The 17,989-nt window shown below is 37.3% G+C and overlaps 1 protein-coding gene across 7 annotated transcripts in view; it reads right to left on the bottom strand.

Annotated features, from left to right (window-relative positions):
* Nucleotides 1–624: 624 nt before the first annotated feature.
* Rps6ka5 (ribosomal protein S6 kinase A5) overlaps nt 625–17,989 on the bottom strand; it is a 176,937-nt gene continuing 159,572 nt past the window's right edge. For 5 of the 7 annotated variants that reach the window (XM_046440654.2, XM_046440657.2, XM_058577822.1 and 2 more), the window contains 4 exons: nt 13,471–13,662; nt 8,188–8,347; nt 6,452–6,615; nt 625–3,934 (listed from right to left, as the gene is read on the bottom strand). In XM_046440654.2, coding sequence (XP_046296610.1) covers nt 3,695–3,934; nt 6,452–6,615; nt 8,188–8,347; nt 13,471–13,662 — 756 coding nt within the window. In that variant the 3' untranslated portion in view covers nt 625–3,694. Of the gene's footprint in view, nt 3,935–4,221; nt 4,326–6,451; nt 6,616–8,187; nt 8,348–13,470; nt 13,663–17,989 lie in introns of all 7 variants that reach the window. The other 2 variants (XM_046440656.2, XM_046440655.2) reach the window with 2 other exon arrangements.

Raw genomic sequence — 17,989 nt, 5'->3', positions numbered from 1 at the left:
ACAATGACTCATTTAAATTCCAAATTTCATTAGAGCTTACCACATTCATTTTTGTGCCAGACCAAGTGACAATGGATATTCTAGTGAAAGCTTTGTGAATTTTAAAGTATGATTCATTTTACTTTGTACATGTGGGGTGTAATTAAGTAAAGGCCAGAAAAATTGGGGTGTGAAGGTGTAAGAGACCAAATATCATCATTTTAAGATCTTTCATTGTTGGGCTGGGCTGTGGCTCAGTGGTAGTGCTTGCCTAGCATGTGTGATCCTCAGCACCTCATATAAATAAATAAAAATAAGGGTCCATTAACAACTAAAAAATATTTTAAAAACTCTGTTGTTAAAATGATATTTCCTTGTTGTGATAATTCATCTATAAGACAATTATTTTGACATAATGTAAGTGGTACATGAAAATTTAACTTGCTTAGATTTTAAGGAATATGAGAAGTGTTCCCACATACATCTGTCTACTCATGCTATTGGTCACTGAGAGAACATGTAAAGTCATCAGGTGGTCTAAGAGAGAGAGCCAATAATTTGGAATAATTTAGCAATTTTCAACATTGTAAGGTACCTTGTTCTTAGTAAGTATGATAATAGCAAGTTGGAGGCCTGGTGAATAAGTAAATAATAAATTGTATACTTTTAATAATGTATCTGAGTACATACTTCAAAAAACAAAGTGAGTATAGAGTGAGTAACCAAGAGAATTTCCTCATTTGAAAAGGAAAACAACAACAACAAACCAATCATCTATCCTGGTAGGATTCTTTAAAATAATTTATAATTAAAATATAGTCGTTTACATACTTATTCAAGAAATTAGCAGTAATCTAAAAGAAAAAATTAAAAGGCAGTTTTTTTTTAAATAAATGAACTGCAATTCCCAATCAGGTTGAAATTAATTTGGAAGACTGATGTTCTATCCCAGTAGATCAGTGGGTTTCTTATTTCTTATCAGTGGGTTTCTTATTATATATTCTATCCCAGTAGATCAGAGGGCTTGGGAGAATTAGTGAATTTCAAAATAGCCAATTTAACTCATTTAGCCACAGGTCTGGCATGATAATTACAAGGAACTGATCTTAATTTCTTTCCTCCATTACCTACCTTCCTTTCCTTACTTGCCTCCCAATGAATTAGATGTATAGTTACAAAATATCTGACTTAGGATGTATGCTGGCCTAAGTCATATACAACACAACAGTAGTGAAGAAGGCAAGAGATGACTGGTTCTATCCTCCCAGTTAATGTCATAAAGAAAATTTAATATATATTTGGGTTTTTTTAGATCTTCTGCTTAACTCCTAGTATCACAAAAGAGTCCTTCACTGTATACTTTTATATAAAATATTTTTTACCTTTGAATTTTGATGTTACCAAAGGAGAGCTTAGTGACTTGTGCTTCTTGGAATGCCATATTTTGGGTACTGATAAGTCAGGGGAGGATGTCACTACCTGATGAGAGGACACGCTGTGTGTTTTCCAAGGTCTTTTCCAAAGCCCTTCTGGATGATTGAGGAAAGCTCTTCAGCTAATGGAGAGCCACATCCTTTCTCCCTCCTCCTACTCTGCCCACCTTTGCTGGTCTCAGGGTCAGTCAAGTCCTCCAGGAGAAGTTGTAGAGAGAAGAAATGAGAGGAAAATGTGTCCATTCCAACATTTGCAGGGAGTCAACCACATCATCAGTCTTGGGGTGTGCTGTTGAACCATTTTTCTGGATCATTTTCTTTTGTAAACATAGTCCCTTTAGTTTCTGTTTCAACTCATATTTTCTACCAGGATTCATAGTTTAAAAGATGACGTGAAGAGCTAACTTACACATTTCCAAATATAACTATATCCAAGGTCAAAATAAACAAACATTTTAAAAAATTATAAATATGTACTGATGGCATCACATTTTATAAATTAGCTATAGTTTGTTAATAATTCACACAAAATTTCCCATCATTACTAGGAATGACTGAAAGAAGTACAAAGACTTTCATTGACTCCTTGAGAATTATGAAGTCATTTGCGCCAGTGTAAAGTATAATAAAGTTATTCCCCAAAACCATCATGGACAAAAATGTGAACAGGATAATACAATTTTTTGAAAATATTTTAATATTTGCCATTTTTGTTGCCTGTGCTATTAGTATACACATTGATTCAGTAATAAATATGCTACCAATACAGAGAGTGCAATATTTTTAGTATTTATAACTGGTTGAAATTAATGCTGCTATTACCTCAGGAAAGGGATAAATAAATATCATGCCCAAATTCCAAACCCATGATCAAGAGATTATCATTAACAAAAACTATAAAATAAACATGTTGGGCATTATCTTTTTAAGCATGATTTCTGTAAACATAGCAAAGATCACTTTTCTCAGTCCTGGCATTTTATGTGATGGCTTTAAAAGAAAACATAATGTACAAATCCTGTCACTTAATTTTTTTTGCATAGGGAATGAATTAATTCTATTTTAAAATGCAGCAATCTTAATGAAATGTCTTCATCGCATAGCACTTGTTTTCTGTATGAATTCAGAACTTTTGAGCAATAAAAGTGCTCTGCATAAGTTTATAAAATGCTTTCTGGATTTAAAATTCAACAGAAAAATTTCAAAACAAGTCATAGGTATGATTCTAAAATATTATGTACATAATATTTGACTACAGGAGGGAATACCTCACTGTAGCACAACACAGTGTACACATACGAAGCACAGTGTTGAGTAAAATTTCCCTTTAGTTTTCCCTCAGATTGGTGCATAAGTGGCTAATGACACATTATACAAAGCACCCCATTCTACTTGTTGCATACAAAGCAGAAGAGGGATGTGAGGACAAATTTAAAGTAGATAATGGAAAAAAACCCAGCAAACATACAGTACATATGCTTTTAACAGTGCACTTTATAAAACAGATTGATTTATTCACACTCTTCTATAAAGTGCAATATTACTTAAAACAAAGGGACATGTACCTTAATATTTTGCAATGATCTTTAAAATTAATTACCAGGAAAAGGCAGTGCAAAATTAAAAACATACACAGCTTAGCATGCATCTCATGTGCTCCCAAACACAAGGCTTGGGACCTTGAGTTCTAATAACTTCTTTTTTTTTTTAACTTTTTAGAAAAAGATGAATAGCAAGTTATTATCATATATAACCATAAAATAAAAACAATAAGTTAAAATTCTCTCTCAAGAAATAAGTATATGCCACACACAAAATTCATTACAGAATCTTTTTCTGAAAACAGACCTCTTGCTCTGCTAAATCACTATCCAAAGGGTACAAATCTCTTAAAAACCCACCTTGTCCATCAGGCCTAGTGAAAGGCGTAAAGTCTTGTTGGCAGACATCAGAGAACCTGTGACTGACGTTGTAGGCAGCGTCATCTAACAAGGACCTAACAAAGGTACAGAAACCTTTGCCCTTTCAAGAATCATCCTGCTGGTATCATGCTAGGTTGTTAAGGGTATCACAAATGCTCCATTCACAGTGACATTCCCTGTTCAGTGCTCTTGTTCAAGGATAACCAAACAGTTTTCCTGAAAAAATTCACTAGGAGCAGATTCCAATGAGACCAACGGGACAAATTCTTTAAAGCACAGACCACCACCTCAGGATCATTCTGAGGGAGAGCAAGGTGCCACGGCCACGGAGGACATTCCTACCATGCACATTTCGGTCTCTCAGTCCGAGAACTGGAAGAGGCTCTCTGGGTTAGTGCTATCAGCAGGGTTGCTGGGCTGCAGGGTCTTGGTGGGTGTGGTTTTGCCATGGGAATGGGAGGAGGAAGAATGGCAGCTCTCGCTGGAGCTGCTGCGGGTCTCTGTACTGGTGCTGGTCTTTTTCATTTTCCTTCTCTTAGCCAATGGGGCCTTATCGACATTCTGAAGGCAAAATCCTTCTCTCTTGTATTTGTTAAAGGCCTAGGGGAGAAAATCAGGGAAGGTAAAAATATTGACATTTTTGAAATGGATGGAACTAGAGCATAGCATACTAAGTGAAATACGCCAATCCTCCCAAAACCCAAGGCCAGTTGTCCTCTCTGATAAATGGAGGCTAACCCCAAACAAGGGAGGGTAGGAAGGGGAAGAATAGAAGTCCTTTGGATTAGACAAAGGGGATAAAGGGAAGGGAGGAGGGAGGAGAATAGGAAGGACAGTAAGGAAGGAATCGGACATAACTTTCCCAGCCTCCTATCTGAATACACGACCTGGGTAACTCCACATCATGACAGCCATGATAGGATCCTCATTAGAATAAGTGACACTCTGTGTATGTATAATATGCCAGAATACATTCTACTGTCAGGTATAACTAAAAAGAACAAAAGAAAAAAGTATTGACATTTTTGCAGTAAATACAACTTATAGCAGAGGACAACTTCCTGTGGCAACCATAGCTCTAAGGCTGTTCTGGGAACAAAACTTTTATACCCAAACCTGCTGCAGGGAGGAGAAGCTCATGGGAAAAGAATTCTGAGTTTGCATCACACCAGCCAGGCTGTCCAGGAGTCAGGATTTCATTTGTTTGTTTATTTTGTGGCACTGGGGTTCGAACCCAGGACCTTGTGCATGCCAGGCAAGGTGCTCTATCCCTGAGCTACACCTCTGCTCATTTAATAAATCTTTTTAAGAAGTTAGTGTTACATCTCAGTGAGAAACCGCTGACTAACTGGAAAGTCTTGAAGAACATCAGTCATCTGAAGCAACAATCCTTTCTGTTACTTTTACTGGTTTCATGTCTAAGATTGAAAATTCCAGCCACAAAATTCCAACATAGAGCAGATTCAATCCATTGTAGGTCCTTGCTCTGTACACCCAGTGCAACGTCACTTGGGCTTATTTTGGTCACTTAATATACACAGAGAATCGTAGCTCTGCAAATCCCACCCCAGCTTCTTCCTCACAGCAGCCTGTCTTGATCCTTCTTAGCTCAAGTGTGGGCAGTGGTGCAGGCACCTTGACAAACTCGCATCATGGTCATCACTGAGAAGACCTGGATCACATGGCCTAAATTCCTTTTTAAAAAAAAAAAAATATATATATTTATTTATTTTTAGTTGTAGTTGGACACAATACCTTTATTCCATTCATTTATTTTTATGTGGGCTGACGATTGAACCCAAGGCCCCATGCATGCTAGGCGAGTGCTCTACTGCTGAGCCTCAATCCCAGTCCAGATGGCCTAAATTCTTGCAGCTACTTTCCAACATTTTCTGGTTTGTTACTTTTTAAATTTTATTATTATTATTTTCAGTGCCAGGGATTGAACCCAAGGCCTCACACATGTTAAGCAAGTGCTCTACCACTGAGCTACATACCCAGCCCCTATTTTTCTTTTCTTTTTTTTTGGTAGTACTAGGGATTGAACCCAGGGCTCTCACAGCTAGGCAGGTGCTCTACCACTAAGCTACATCCCCAGCCCTTTTTATTTTGAGATAGGGTTTTGCTAATTTATGCAGGCTGGCTCTGAACTTTTGGTTTTCTTGCCTTAGACTCTCAAATAGCTAGGCTTACAGGTGTACACTACCATGTCCAGCTATGACTTTTAAAATCAAATCCTGGTGCTGATGGCTCAACATAATTCTGTTAGAGAAAAATTTTAAATCTCTCTACCCCATTATTTCTTAGGCTAATTATCTTGATATAATTGTATTTGCTTGACACAAGGGTACATAATGTGGTTATCATCATGTAGTGTCAGCTTTTTAAGGATACAGTCTATATTTATGCAATTAACTCACTTCAAATCCCTCAGTCCTAGACTATGACATGCACTAATGGGTGGGTTGTTGAATGAATAGACTTTTCTTATGTCTTAGTTCCCAACATTTAGTTATGGTTTAAAAGCATGATTTTGTTTTGGGGAAAAACTTTTTTATTATGTATGCTTGTTTAAGTTGTTTTCATTACTTATTAAAATCTTTCAACTATTCAAACATCAGATTACTGTCTCCTCTTACAAACTCATTCTAAACACCAAATAAGTACTTTGTATACTTTTTTTTAATAAAATATTTTTTAGATGTTAATGGACCTTTATTTAATTAATTTATTTATATGTGGTGCTGAGAATTGAACCCAGTGCCTCACACATTCTAGGAGAGTGAAGCAGTTTATAAAAATTAAAGCAGTTTATGAAGCAGTATGAAGCAGTTTATAAAAATTAAAAGGTGAATATATTGTAAATGTGTTAACAGACAGCATGTCTCTGAGACTACCAAATAAGAACATGTGGTTATGGGTCAGGGGTTTTGGCTCAGTGGCAGAGCACTTGCCTAACATGTGTGAGGCACTGGGCTCACTCCTCAGTATCACATAATAAATAAATAAATTAAATAAAGTTATTGTGTCCATCTGCAACTAAAAATGTTAAAAAAAAGAAATGTGGTTACAATCCCTTTTCAAACCGCCTGCCACGTGCATAGTGCAGAGCCTCACATGGAAGGTTGCTTTCACACAGGTGTGCACGGCAGCTCCCGAAGATCCCAGAATGTCTGGAGTCATCAGAGGATTCGAGGACAGCTGACTGCCATCTTGAAGCCATTCATTGTATCTCAAGCCAGACATTTTAAGTCTTTTATTTGGATCAACGGTGAGAAGTCCTGTGGGAATAAATAATGTATTTTAAGGTTTGCCATTTTAAACCTGGTTTAAAAATCTATCTCAGACATAAATTTCAATTATGTTCACATGACATGAAGATTTCAATGAGGCTTCAACTTCCTACAAAGATAATTACTTCTTTTAAAAAATGTCTTTATTTTTATTTTATTTATATGTGGTGCTGAGGATCGAACCCAGGGCTTCACACGTGGTAGGCGAGCGCTCTATCTCTGAGCCATAACCACAGCCCATACTTTTTTTTTTTGTACTGAAGGTTGAATCCAGGGGTGCTTAACCACTGAACCACATCTGCAGTCATTTTTATTTATTTTGAGACAGGTCTCATGAAGTTACTTAGGGCTTTGCTTAGTTGCTGAGGCTGGCTTTGAACTTGTGATCCTCCTGCCTCAGCCATTCGAGTCACTGGGATTGCAAGCATTCACCACTGTACCCAGCAGATAATTATATATTTTATACATATATATATATATATACACACACACACACACACACACACATATATATACAAATATATTTAGATCTTCTAGTGGACACTGGATGATAATGCCACAGTCGCCTATTTCTAGAAGGCTGTAGGCTAATGAGCTTTTCAATCAGAAAATAAACCCCCCAAACAAAGACTCCCACTGGTGACTTGGTAAGCTCCAATGAGAACAGAACACCTAGATCTACTTCACTCATGTCCAGACCTTTACCAGCATCTGCTACAAGTCAGGGAGGGAGGAAGGCTCTCCTGAGACATGGACTGGAGACTCAAGGGTGACTAAAGACAGGGACAGGAGGGAGCCAGTCTAACAGGAGGGCACTAGTAGCAAAACACACCGGGATAGGGCTGGCAGGCCCGGGAGAAGGGCTCATCCGTGGAGAGCAGGTATCCTGGAAGGATCCCAGGAGTCGAGTCCTGTGGAATGAGAGTGGGCAGGAGGAAGAGGGTGCTCTATATGGAAAGAAATGGAGAAATCTGAGTTTCCCACAGTGGCAGAGCTGTGGTAACCGGGAAGCAGGGGAAGCAGGGCCAGGTGATGGAGGCCTTGAGGTCTCAACGCCAGGCTAAGGAGTGAGACCTGCAGCTGATGGAGAGTCCCTGATCACATTTGTCACTCAGTCAACAGATGGACAGGTCAAACGAGAGGAAGTGAGTCCAAATGAAGGGATGCTGCTGGACTCTAAGACACTTGGCTGGGAGTGGGAAGGACGGCAGCCCAGGGGTGGCTGAACCTGAGCACCAGGGGACAGGCTGCACAAGGCAAGGAAGGTGCAGGCAGCCAGGTGACAGGTTTCTGTTTCAGTGACTTTGCTCCTGGGTAGAGCCACTGTCCTGAAGGAGGAAAATGGGAGCCATATATTAGTCCATGCTGGAAATGTCGAGATCATTGAGGGACAGTGTCTGGGAAGAAGATGACAGGCTGAAAGGTGCAGCCTGGTAAACCCCAGAGAACACCTATGGGCTCCGTGAGTAATTAACAAACATGTTATGTGTGTGTAAGGGGCACAATTCCGCTTCAGTCACTATGCACCCTGCAGAACACCAAGCATCATGAGATTCTTACCTTGGATCAAATCTTTAGCCTCTTGGGATACATTCTTCCAGGCTTCTCCTTCAAAGGAGAAATCTCCCTTTTTAATTTTCTTCATGATTTCGACTGCGCTGGTGCACGTCAAACTTCTGTCATGAGACTGGAATGGAACCTGCCCTGACAACATTGTATACTATCATGGAAGAAAAGTAACAAAGCAGAATGACTGTCGCAGCCCCTCCAGTAATCCTACTGCCAACTTAATTAGCACAACTCACCAGCTTTTACAACTAGCATTATTTGGTTTAAAAGACCACATGACTTCCATCACTGAGGTTACCCCACATTCCAAAGACTTGTAAACAAAGTGGCATGAATTTTTATGATATTCAAATATAAAACCACTTTATTACTTCAAAGTACCCCTTTATCCAAGGGGCATAGACTTATAATTTTAGTTTATTATCCAGTAATCGATTTCTGTTAAGATTAATTTTCTGTCTACAAATGATGTGGTGCAAAACAGAGACATAACTATACAGAAATACATATCAAGAATTGCATGTGTATGCAGAAATAATCTCTGTGTCTGTATACATGTATTATGTATGTCCATAAACATATGCATACACATAAATACATTGTAAGAGCACACACACAAGGAAGAATCAGAGAAAAAAAAAAGCAAATGCAGTGAAATCCTAGATGTTCGTAGTATTTTTCTCTCACGTCCTCTACTTTTGAAATTTTCAAAATAAAATTTTTTGGGAACAAAGTTAAAAAACAAAAAACAAAAACTAATGTCTCCAGAATAAAATATTTAGGGGAAATATGTTTTAAATGGAATTATGTGCTATATCACTGGTTTGTTATATATCCTGTCCTATATCTCCTAAATACTTTGTGTTAAAGAACTAAATTCATATGTTGAAGTCCCAACCCTCAATGCCACTGTACTTGGAGAGGGAGTTTTTTGGAGGTAGTTAAAGTGAAATTAAATTATATGATAGTGTCCTGATCAAACAGGATTAGTGTCTTTAAAAGAACAGATACCAGAGAGAGCTCTGTGGAACCGTGTACCAGCCAAAGGCTTTGATGAGCACATGGTGAGCAGGTAGCTGTTTGTGACCCAAAGGGGGGTCCTTACCAGACGCCAACTCTACTGGTACCTCAATCTTAGATTACCCAGGTTCTAGAACCATAGAAAATAAATCTGCTGTTTAAGTCATCCAGTTTGTGGTATTCTGTGATAGCACAAACATTAATATGCTGTGTAACCTCTATTTTAATTAAGCCCTACACATTCAGACTGGGATTATACTTCCACAGCATATACTGGGTTGTAATCAAAGCCAGATGAGGGCTGGGGTGTGTGGCTCAGCGGTAGAGTGCTCACCTAGCATGTGTGAGGCCCTGGGTTTGATCCTCAATACCACATAAAAACAAGTAAATATAAATAAAATAAAGGCATTGTGTCCAATTACACCTAAAAAATAATTTAAAAAAAGCCAGATGATACTATAGGATATATTTTCTTGGAGTACTTATTTTACTCAGGGTAAAATAGTTTCTTTTCTTAACAAAATACCCACATTTACATCTATTAGATGGAAAATGCAAAAGGGCCATACATTTCTAAGGTACATCAGGAGACTTCAAATAAATTTTGTGCTTGCTATGGGATAATTCAGGCTTTGTATTCTAGATGTCTGGAGATATTCATTTATGCAAAGCTTTCTCTCTTTTTTTGACAGTTTAAAGAAGGTGTTAATTTTTTTCACTTTCATCTTGTATCTTTAAAAAGCAAGACTTTTTAAAATTATAACCACAGTGCCGTTATCACACTTAAAAAAATTAGCAGTCATTTCTTTGTATGTTCAAAATCTCATTGTGTTATACATATTGTGGATATATATATATATATATATATATATATATATATATATTTTTTTTTTTTTTTAATAACATCTGTATGAATTACTTTTAGAATTTGAATTCAATACACAGAATTTCGATTTTGCTTGAATCAGGATTCAAGTAAAATGTAAACATTATTGCTCAAGTGTCTTTTAATCTGTAGGTTCCCAAGTTATCTTTTCTTATAATTTACTTGCTTGAGATGTGGGCTGCTGAATGTTCTCATATGCAGATGTTAACACACAATAAGCGGGGAGGGAACAACAGAAGCTCATTGGATTAGACAAAGGGGAATGAAGGGAATGGAAGGGGAATAGGAATAGGAAAGTCAGTAGAATGAGTCTGACATAACTTTCCTATGCTCGTATATGAATACATAACTAGTGAAATTCCACATCATGTACAACTGCAGAATGGGATCCTGATTAGAATTTTAGTAATTAACAAACAAAAGTATTGAGAATACTTTTTTTAGGTTATACTCCATGTATGTATGTCAAAATATACTCTGTCATGTATATCTAAAAAGAACAAATAAAAAAAGATTGTAACACCTCAAAACTAATAAATAAAAATCAAGCAAGTTGGATATGACTAAAAGTACAACCCTATAATCTCATTTCTGAGACATTAACACCCCCAATCCAAAGACTATGAAAATTATATGAATAAACATATCCACTCAAGATTATTTATAACAGCTCATCAGAGTCAATCGGTACCAGCAATATTCCCTCATGAGAACATCAGTAAGCCTTCCCAGGAAAATAAAGATCAAGATCAAATTTAGTATCATGTTAGATGTGGGCATGATACACACTGTAGTTACACTCAATTATAACTGAAAAACACGGATATTATAAGAAATGGAAACTACAAAAAAAAGGTGGTTTCTAAATTGCCCACAGTCTGGACATTTTGACTGTCCTCTGCTATCACTTACCCTGTTTTATATCCCATTTTTCTTAAAATTTGATAATCCCATCTAGGGGGGCAGCACTGCTTCCATCCATGCCCTATGGAAAGTTGCTTTCATAGAAATAACACTTGGGCTCTAAGATACCTCTCTGCACATCTAAGACTCTTAAACCTTAAGAGTTTGCTGGTCACAACTGGCCTAGATTTAATGGAAGTCTCTTTTTCCAATGGAAAAGAAAAGTGATACTAGAAATCAAAAGCTCTTTTTTATTTTCATCAATTTTTTAAAGACATTGCTGCTAATGAACATGCCATCAATTTAAGTCCATAAAACTCTTCAAACCTATAGTAGATTTGTTTTTACAATTGTTTATAGTTGTTTATTTGAAAACTTTTTTAGTTGTAGATGGACATAATACCTTTATTTATTTTTATGTGGTGCTGAGGATTGAATCCAGTGCCTCCCACGTGCCAGGCAAGTGCTCTACCACTGAGCCATAACCTCAGCCCTAGAGTTACTTATTTTTACTAAAAATAATCTTATTCATAAGTACATTAGTTTGACAATGATAAATGATGATTTAAAAGTGCTCAGATGAAAACCAAATAAAGCTTAAAATAAAGAAGAACCATCCTGTAGGGACAAGTGGCTGCCATTGGGGGAGAACAACTGACACCAAAATAAACCCCAGATGGAGGACAGATTGAGGCATAAAAATAAAACAGAGTAATGCTGGAGGAAATTTAGGAGACTACTTTTAAAATCTTGGGATGAGGGCAGGGATGGAGTGACAGCCTGACATCAAAGCCACACACCACATAGGGAAAGGCTGACACATCAGGAAAAAACTTCTCTATTTATAAACTTCTCTAAAAACAAAATCAGAATTCCATATTACTATAAACAAAGTTTTCTTTTAAAAAATATTTTTAGTTGTAGATGGACACAATACCTTTATTTATTTTTTTTATGTGGTGCTGAGGATTAAACCTGGTGCCTCATATGTGCTAGGTAAGAGCTCTACCACTAAGCTGAAGCCCCAGCGTATAAACAAAGATTTCAAACAAAGGGTAAACTAGAAAAACATATCCAATATTGATGGCAGACAAAGGATTAAAATCCTTAACAGATCTTTAAGATTAAGTAGAAAAAAATCTCCCCATAGACCAATGGGCAAAGCTCATAAGGAACAATTTATAACTGAGAAAATACAAATGTCCAAAAACATGAAAATATGCTGAGAGTGAATATTCATCAAAGAAATACATGCTAATTATAAGAACAGTAGGGACTAATTTAAGATTGATATGGACAGCATTCAATGTTCTCTCATACAGTTGATGGGAACATAACTTGGTGAATCTTCTAACAGGGAATCTAGGCATCCATGTTGAAATAAAGATGCACCTACCGTCCCCTAGGAATCTGTCCTAAGGAAATAATGAGAAAAATGCAAACATAATGTGCAAAATATTTACTTGTGTAGTTTATAATTAGTGAAAAAATGGAAAATGCTAACAGATAATTATTAAAGAAATATTTAAAAGAAATTTCACAGACTCGAACTACATGTATAATATAATCCCATTTGTTAAAAAGTCCATACACAGGGATTGTAGCTCAGGGGTAGAGTGCTTGGCTTGACATGTGTGAGGCACTAGGTTTGAGTCTCAGTGCCACATAAAAATAAATGAATAAAATAAAGGTCTAACAATAACTAAAAAAATATTTTAAAAATTCCATACACATACACATATAAAAACATACAAGATACACTGCAGCTGGGGGACATGTGCAGCGGGGGACTGAGGGCGAAGGAAGCTTGCTCAACATCATCTTTGAGTGGAAAGGTTATGAGCAACTTTCACTTTGTTTCTTGCATCTTTCTGTAATATCTCAAAATTTCCCTCTAAGATCATGTACTATGCACTACATGCAGAAAAAGTAAAGCTATTTTGAGGCAAAAAAAATTCTGGGATTTTTTTTCCCACTTAATGTTTATTTTCTGATTACATCTTCTACGCACATTTGGTGAAAAGCATGCTCACCACAATTGCTATAAATTACCACAAATATTTCTAGTTTGATCTATTAATTTGTTAACTTATCCTAAATGATTTTCTTTAATTACATTTTTAGTCTGAAGTCTCACATAAGCTCTTGAAGTGTTTTTGTATTAAAGAGTCACTCTGCTGCTTTCACATTATATCCAATATGTCTTATAAAAATACATTCATGCTTCTTTTAAAAAATAACATAACTCATTCATATGAAATAGGTAACTTAAATATTTTAAAATAAACCCAGTTCCAACATTTTCTCTAGTGTAAGTTTTAAGAAAGGGACATATTCTTTGATAGGCCTTCTAATTGGCCATTTTTCTATTTTTTTTAATGAATTCAAGAAAAACAACAGAGAGAGAAAATTACAGAGGATACCTAAGAATTGACCAGGTTTAGTGGCTCTTCTATGACACTCACCAAGATGACACCCAAGCTCCACAGGTCACAGGACTCATCGTAGCCATTGTGATTCAAGAGCTCCGGGGCTGCGTAATGAAGGGTGAAGCACGGGGTCTTCAGGGGCTGATTGTCAGGCGGCTTGAGGCGAGCAAACCCGAAATCGATAACTTTAATTTCCAAATTATCATTTTCATCAGTGAACAATAAATTCTGTAAGATACCAATACTTCAGTTGGTTTCTTATTGAAATGTCAGAGGATCTGTGATCCCATTCATGGAGCACATCATGCACAGGGAGAGGGCTCACAGGGAGGGTTTTGGGGCTGCATGTCAATGTATATTCTATACTTTTTTATACTTTTCCATTTTACAATGTTGGGTGAGGCATTTTTCGACTGCACATGTCTCTTTTCCTTTGGCTTGAGTCTGCCTGCCACTTCCTCTACAATCCCCCTTCCAGCCCACCTACCAACCCCCTCCTCCTCCTCTAGAGACACCACCCTAGCCCTCTACCCAACTGAAGTTAGAGCTTTTCATGTTTTCTCCCAGCCTGGCTTGCTTTCCCTTCCTGGCACTTATCATCTCTGTATTTTTAGTTTAATATTCTGATATACTAGACCATACTTTCATAACGGTGGGGACTCTGTCCACTTCTATGACTGTGTCCCTAGTTTTAGTGTAGGTGCTTTGGTAAGTACAGGCATTCCTCATTTGATTGTGCATCATGTTATTGCTCTTTGCAGATAACACATTTGTGTGTGTATATGTGTGTGTCTGTGTTTTGGGGATTTTTTTTTTTTTTTTTTTGCACAGTACTGGGGATTGAACCCAGGTGCCCTCTACCACAGAGCTATGTCCCTGGCCCTTTAAAAATTTTTAAATTTTGAGACAGGATCTTACCAAGGTGTCTAGGCTGGCCTGGCACTTGCAATCCTCCTGCCTCAGCCTCCTGAGTAGGTGGGATTACAGGTGTGCACTTCTGTGCCTAACTCAGATAAGGCATTTTAAACAAATTAAAGATCTGTGGCAGCCCTGGGTTGAGCAAGTCTCCAGGCACTGTTTTCCCAACAATGTGTGCTCACTCTGTGTCGGGACAAGGAGGAGATTTTGACTTTCAAGTCTTGTTATTTAAGAAATAGATTTTATAAGGCTACAGCTGTCATAGGTGTGATTCTTATGATTGACCTGGGCAAGGCAGACTGAAAACCTTCTGGAAAGGATTCACCATTCCAGATTCCACTAGGAGCATGCATGATTCCTGGGGGGAGGACAAAATGTGAACAGAACAGGAGTTGGAAGAAGTTGATTCCAAATACTTGTACTCTGAGGGGCTCAAGACTTTATGTGGAGGAAGTAACTGAAGATGCGGTGGAAATGTCAAGGAACCAGAATAGGAAGTGGAGCCTGCAGATGTGATTAAACCACTGCCCTCTCACGACACAACTTGGACACATAAGGAGTTGCTTCCTATGGGTGAGCGAAAAAGGTTTTTTTGAGATAGAATTTACTCCTGGAAAGACACTGTGAACACTGTTGAAATGACAACAAAGGGTTTAGAATAAGAAATAAACTTGGTTGATAAAGAGTAGAAGATTGACTCCAATTTCAAAATTAGTTCTATTGTGGGTAAAATGCTGCCAAGCAGATCCCACACTACCAAGAAATATTTCATGAGAGGAAGAGTTAATCAAGACATCTAACTTCACTGTTGACTTATTCAAGAAACGGCCACAGAGAGCCCAACCTGATCAGCAGCAGTTATCAGCATCCAGGGAAGACCCTCCACCAGCAAAACTTTAGGATTCACTGAAGTCTTAGAAGGTAGTTAGAATCTTTTAGCAATAAAATATTTTAAAATCAAGGTATGAACCATGTTTTTTCAGACACAGTGCTATTGTACACTTTATATAGTGTAGAATAAAAATAATATGCACTGGGGAAAAAAAACCCTGTGATATGCTTTACTGCAATATTCACTTTATTGGGGTAGCCTGCAACCCAAACTGCAGTATCTCTGAGGTATGCCTATATTTTTCACTGAATAAAGGCATAAATAAAACAGTTATATAATATCTAGTATAGTCTATTAAAGAAAACATGGTAGAGGTAGGTATTATGCTTCAGAAACATTTTCTCCAAAACTGTTAATATTTAAACATATTTGAATGTTCAGATATGCCTCAAATATTCAGAAAACATGGTTATTTTGATCATTAATTTACCAAGGACATCTAGATTGTTACTTTACTACTTTGGTGCTTGCTACATGCTTAATAAACGTTAGCTGTTCTAATGTGCAATCATTTAAATCAGCACATCGGGCTAAGTGAGTGAATCGGACTATCCTGCCTTTAGATATCCTAACAAAATCTGCTACGCCTTTATACTGGTTCAATTCTTCCCAGTGCTAGAATATCATTTGCTCTGTTAATGCTATTCCAGCTGAAATAAAAGACACGACAGAAAGTTTCATTGATACAAAGAAGAAAAACCTTTTAAGTCTTTCACTTAGAAGCTGAAAATGAGTCAAGTGGGAGGAAAAAAAAAACATTAAAAGTTCTCCTAAATTTTCTATCATACAATGCTTGACCTTTAGTTTGTGACAAGTGAAGCCACAGCTGGGTGTGTGAATGTCTGCTTGGAGAAGTCTCCCCGTAAACCAAACTGGAGCCCCCTTGTAGTGCCAGGCATGTGCTGCCCAGAGCAGTGAGTGCACTGGCCCTCTGAACTATGCCTGCTTGCCAAGCCTTTGGAAACGACTTAGGTTTATTTCGTATTAAGACTGACAAAGGACCCCCTCCATTTTAGTTTTAGAAGTGGAGAAAATGAGGGCATGTGGCGTTCACTTTAATTTGGTGACTCTGAACCATTCCTCCTATTCCTGAGCTTGTAGAAATGGAGCACTCTGCTCACCTCCCCCACAGCACAAAACAGAGGCTTTGAGACAGCTCTGCGTGGGGTATGTGCAGGTGAGCGTGTGTGTGTGTGTGTGTGTGTGTGTGTGTGCGCATGATCAGGAAGCCGCCAATGCCCTTTCAGCCTCATTTCAAGTTCTGCCTGAAACTATGTGATAGATACAACTTTTTTTTAATCTTCTAAGAAGATGGGGCCAGTTTGAAAAACACAAAGCAGCCTACTAAGAATGTCAGCCAGCTTCTAAATTTATCTGATTATCTCTCACCCAGAACTTAGGATTTTGCCTAGGCAGAAACGGATGCTCCATCACCATCGACCAAAAGATATATAATCAGATCTTCAAATGCCAGAAACATTGGAAAGGGATTACACTTTTGGTTTGGAAATAATATATTTTGCCATTTAAGAGTCCAAGTGAAAGCTATATGATTGTGAAGATGTTAGTTCAAAGGTACATTTTCATTTCTTAAAAATCTAGTTATGGTTTAAGACTATAACTGTTATAGAATGTCCTCAATAATCTGACAATTTTTGCATTCCAAATGAAAAAAAAAGGCTTATCACAAATAAGAAAATTAAGTATCTTTTTATCAAGGAAGTAGGAAGGCAACTTTAAATTGTGGTGCAGAGGACAGTTGCCTCATTTCAGACTCATGAGATGACAGATGGCCAGTTATCAAAGAATAAAACATGTGAAAATGAATTCTATACAGTCATGGAACAGATCTTCTTTTCCATTAAAAAAACTACATGCTTGTTCCTTGTCTATCAAGAAAACATTTAAGTGGTGTGCTTTCACATTTAAAAATAGACAGCTAATCTCTAATGTACAGAGCACCATATTTTCTGTGGGCGTTGTGTAAGGAAAGAGGGAGCCAGGAGGAGGGAAGCAGAGGGGAGCAGAGTGGCAAGTTCATCAAACACCGTGCACTTCGGATTAATTACTAGTAATGGCGGTAACTAATAGGAAGTACACAGAAGTTAAACACTTTACAGGTATGATCAATTACAGTCATCCCTCCAGGTTACTGAGTTTTATAACTTCAGGCTCAATCATCCATGGATTAAAAACTTAAAACTGCAGCTGTACTGAGCATGGACAGCCTTTTCTTGTCATGATCCCCTAAACAATTTCATATAACTATTTAAATTGTACTTACATTGCATTGGTGTTATAAACCTTCTAGAGGGGAATTAAGGTACAGGGAGGCTGTGTGTAGGTTATATGTAGATAATACACAAGGGACATTCTTACAAGGGACTTGAGCGTCCCTGGGAGTTCTGGGACTGACCAGTCCTCCACAGAACTAGAAGGATGACTGGATATTTGAATATACAGATTCCCATTTTTAAAATATCCTCTTTCTCTAATGATGAAAGATACTTAAATAAAAAGCAAAAACTGTGTCTTTAGAGAAATATTCTTTTGTTAACAAAAAAGAAACATCAAATACACTAATATCTTAAATATACTTAAAAATGCATTATAATCACATGGGATCTAAAATAAAGTTCTATTTTAGAGAAGCAATATGTATAATTGTGCACACGGCAAGGGATGATTCACTGTTATCTTTTTATAAATTACTGGGTTTTGTTTTTCAATTTTCATTATTATTTT

The sequence above is a fragment of the Marmota monax genome, unplaced genomic scaffold (assembly GCF_021218885.2).
Source record: "Marmota monax isolate L192 unplaced genomic scaffold, Marmota_monax_Labrador192_F-V1.1 WCK01_AAM20220418_F8-fsc00017, whole genome shotgun sequence".
Taxonomy (NCBI): Eukaryota; Metazoa; Chordata; class Mammalia; order Rodentia; family Sciuridae; genus Marmota; species Marmota monax.
This window is presented reverse-complemented; position numbering and strand designations above follow the sequence as displayed.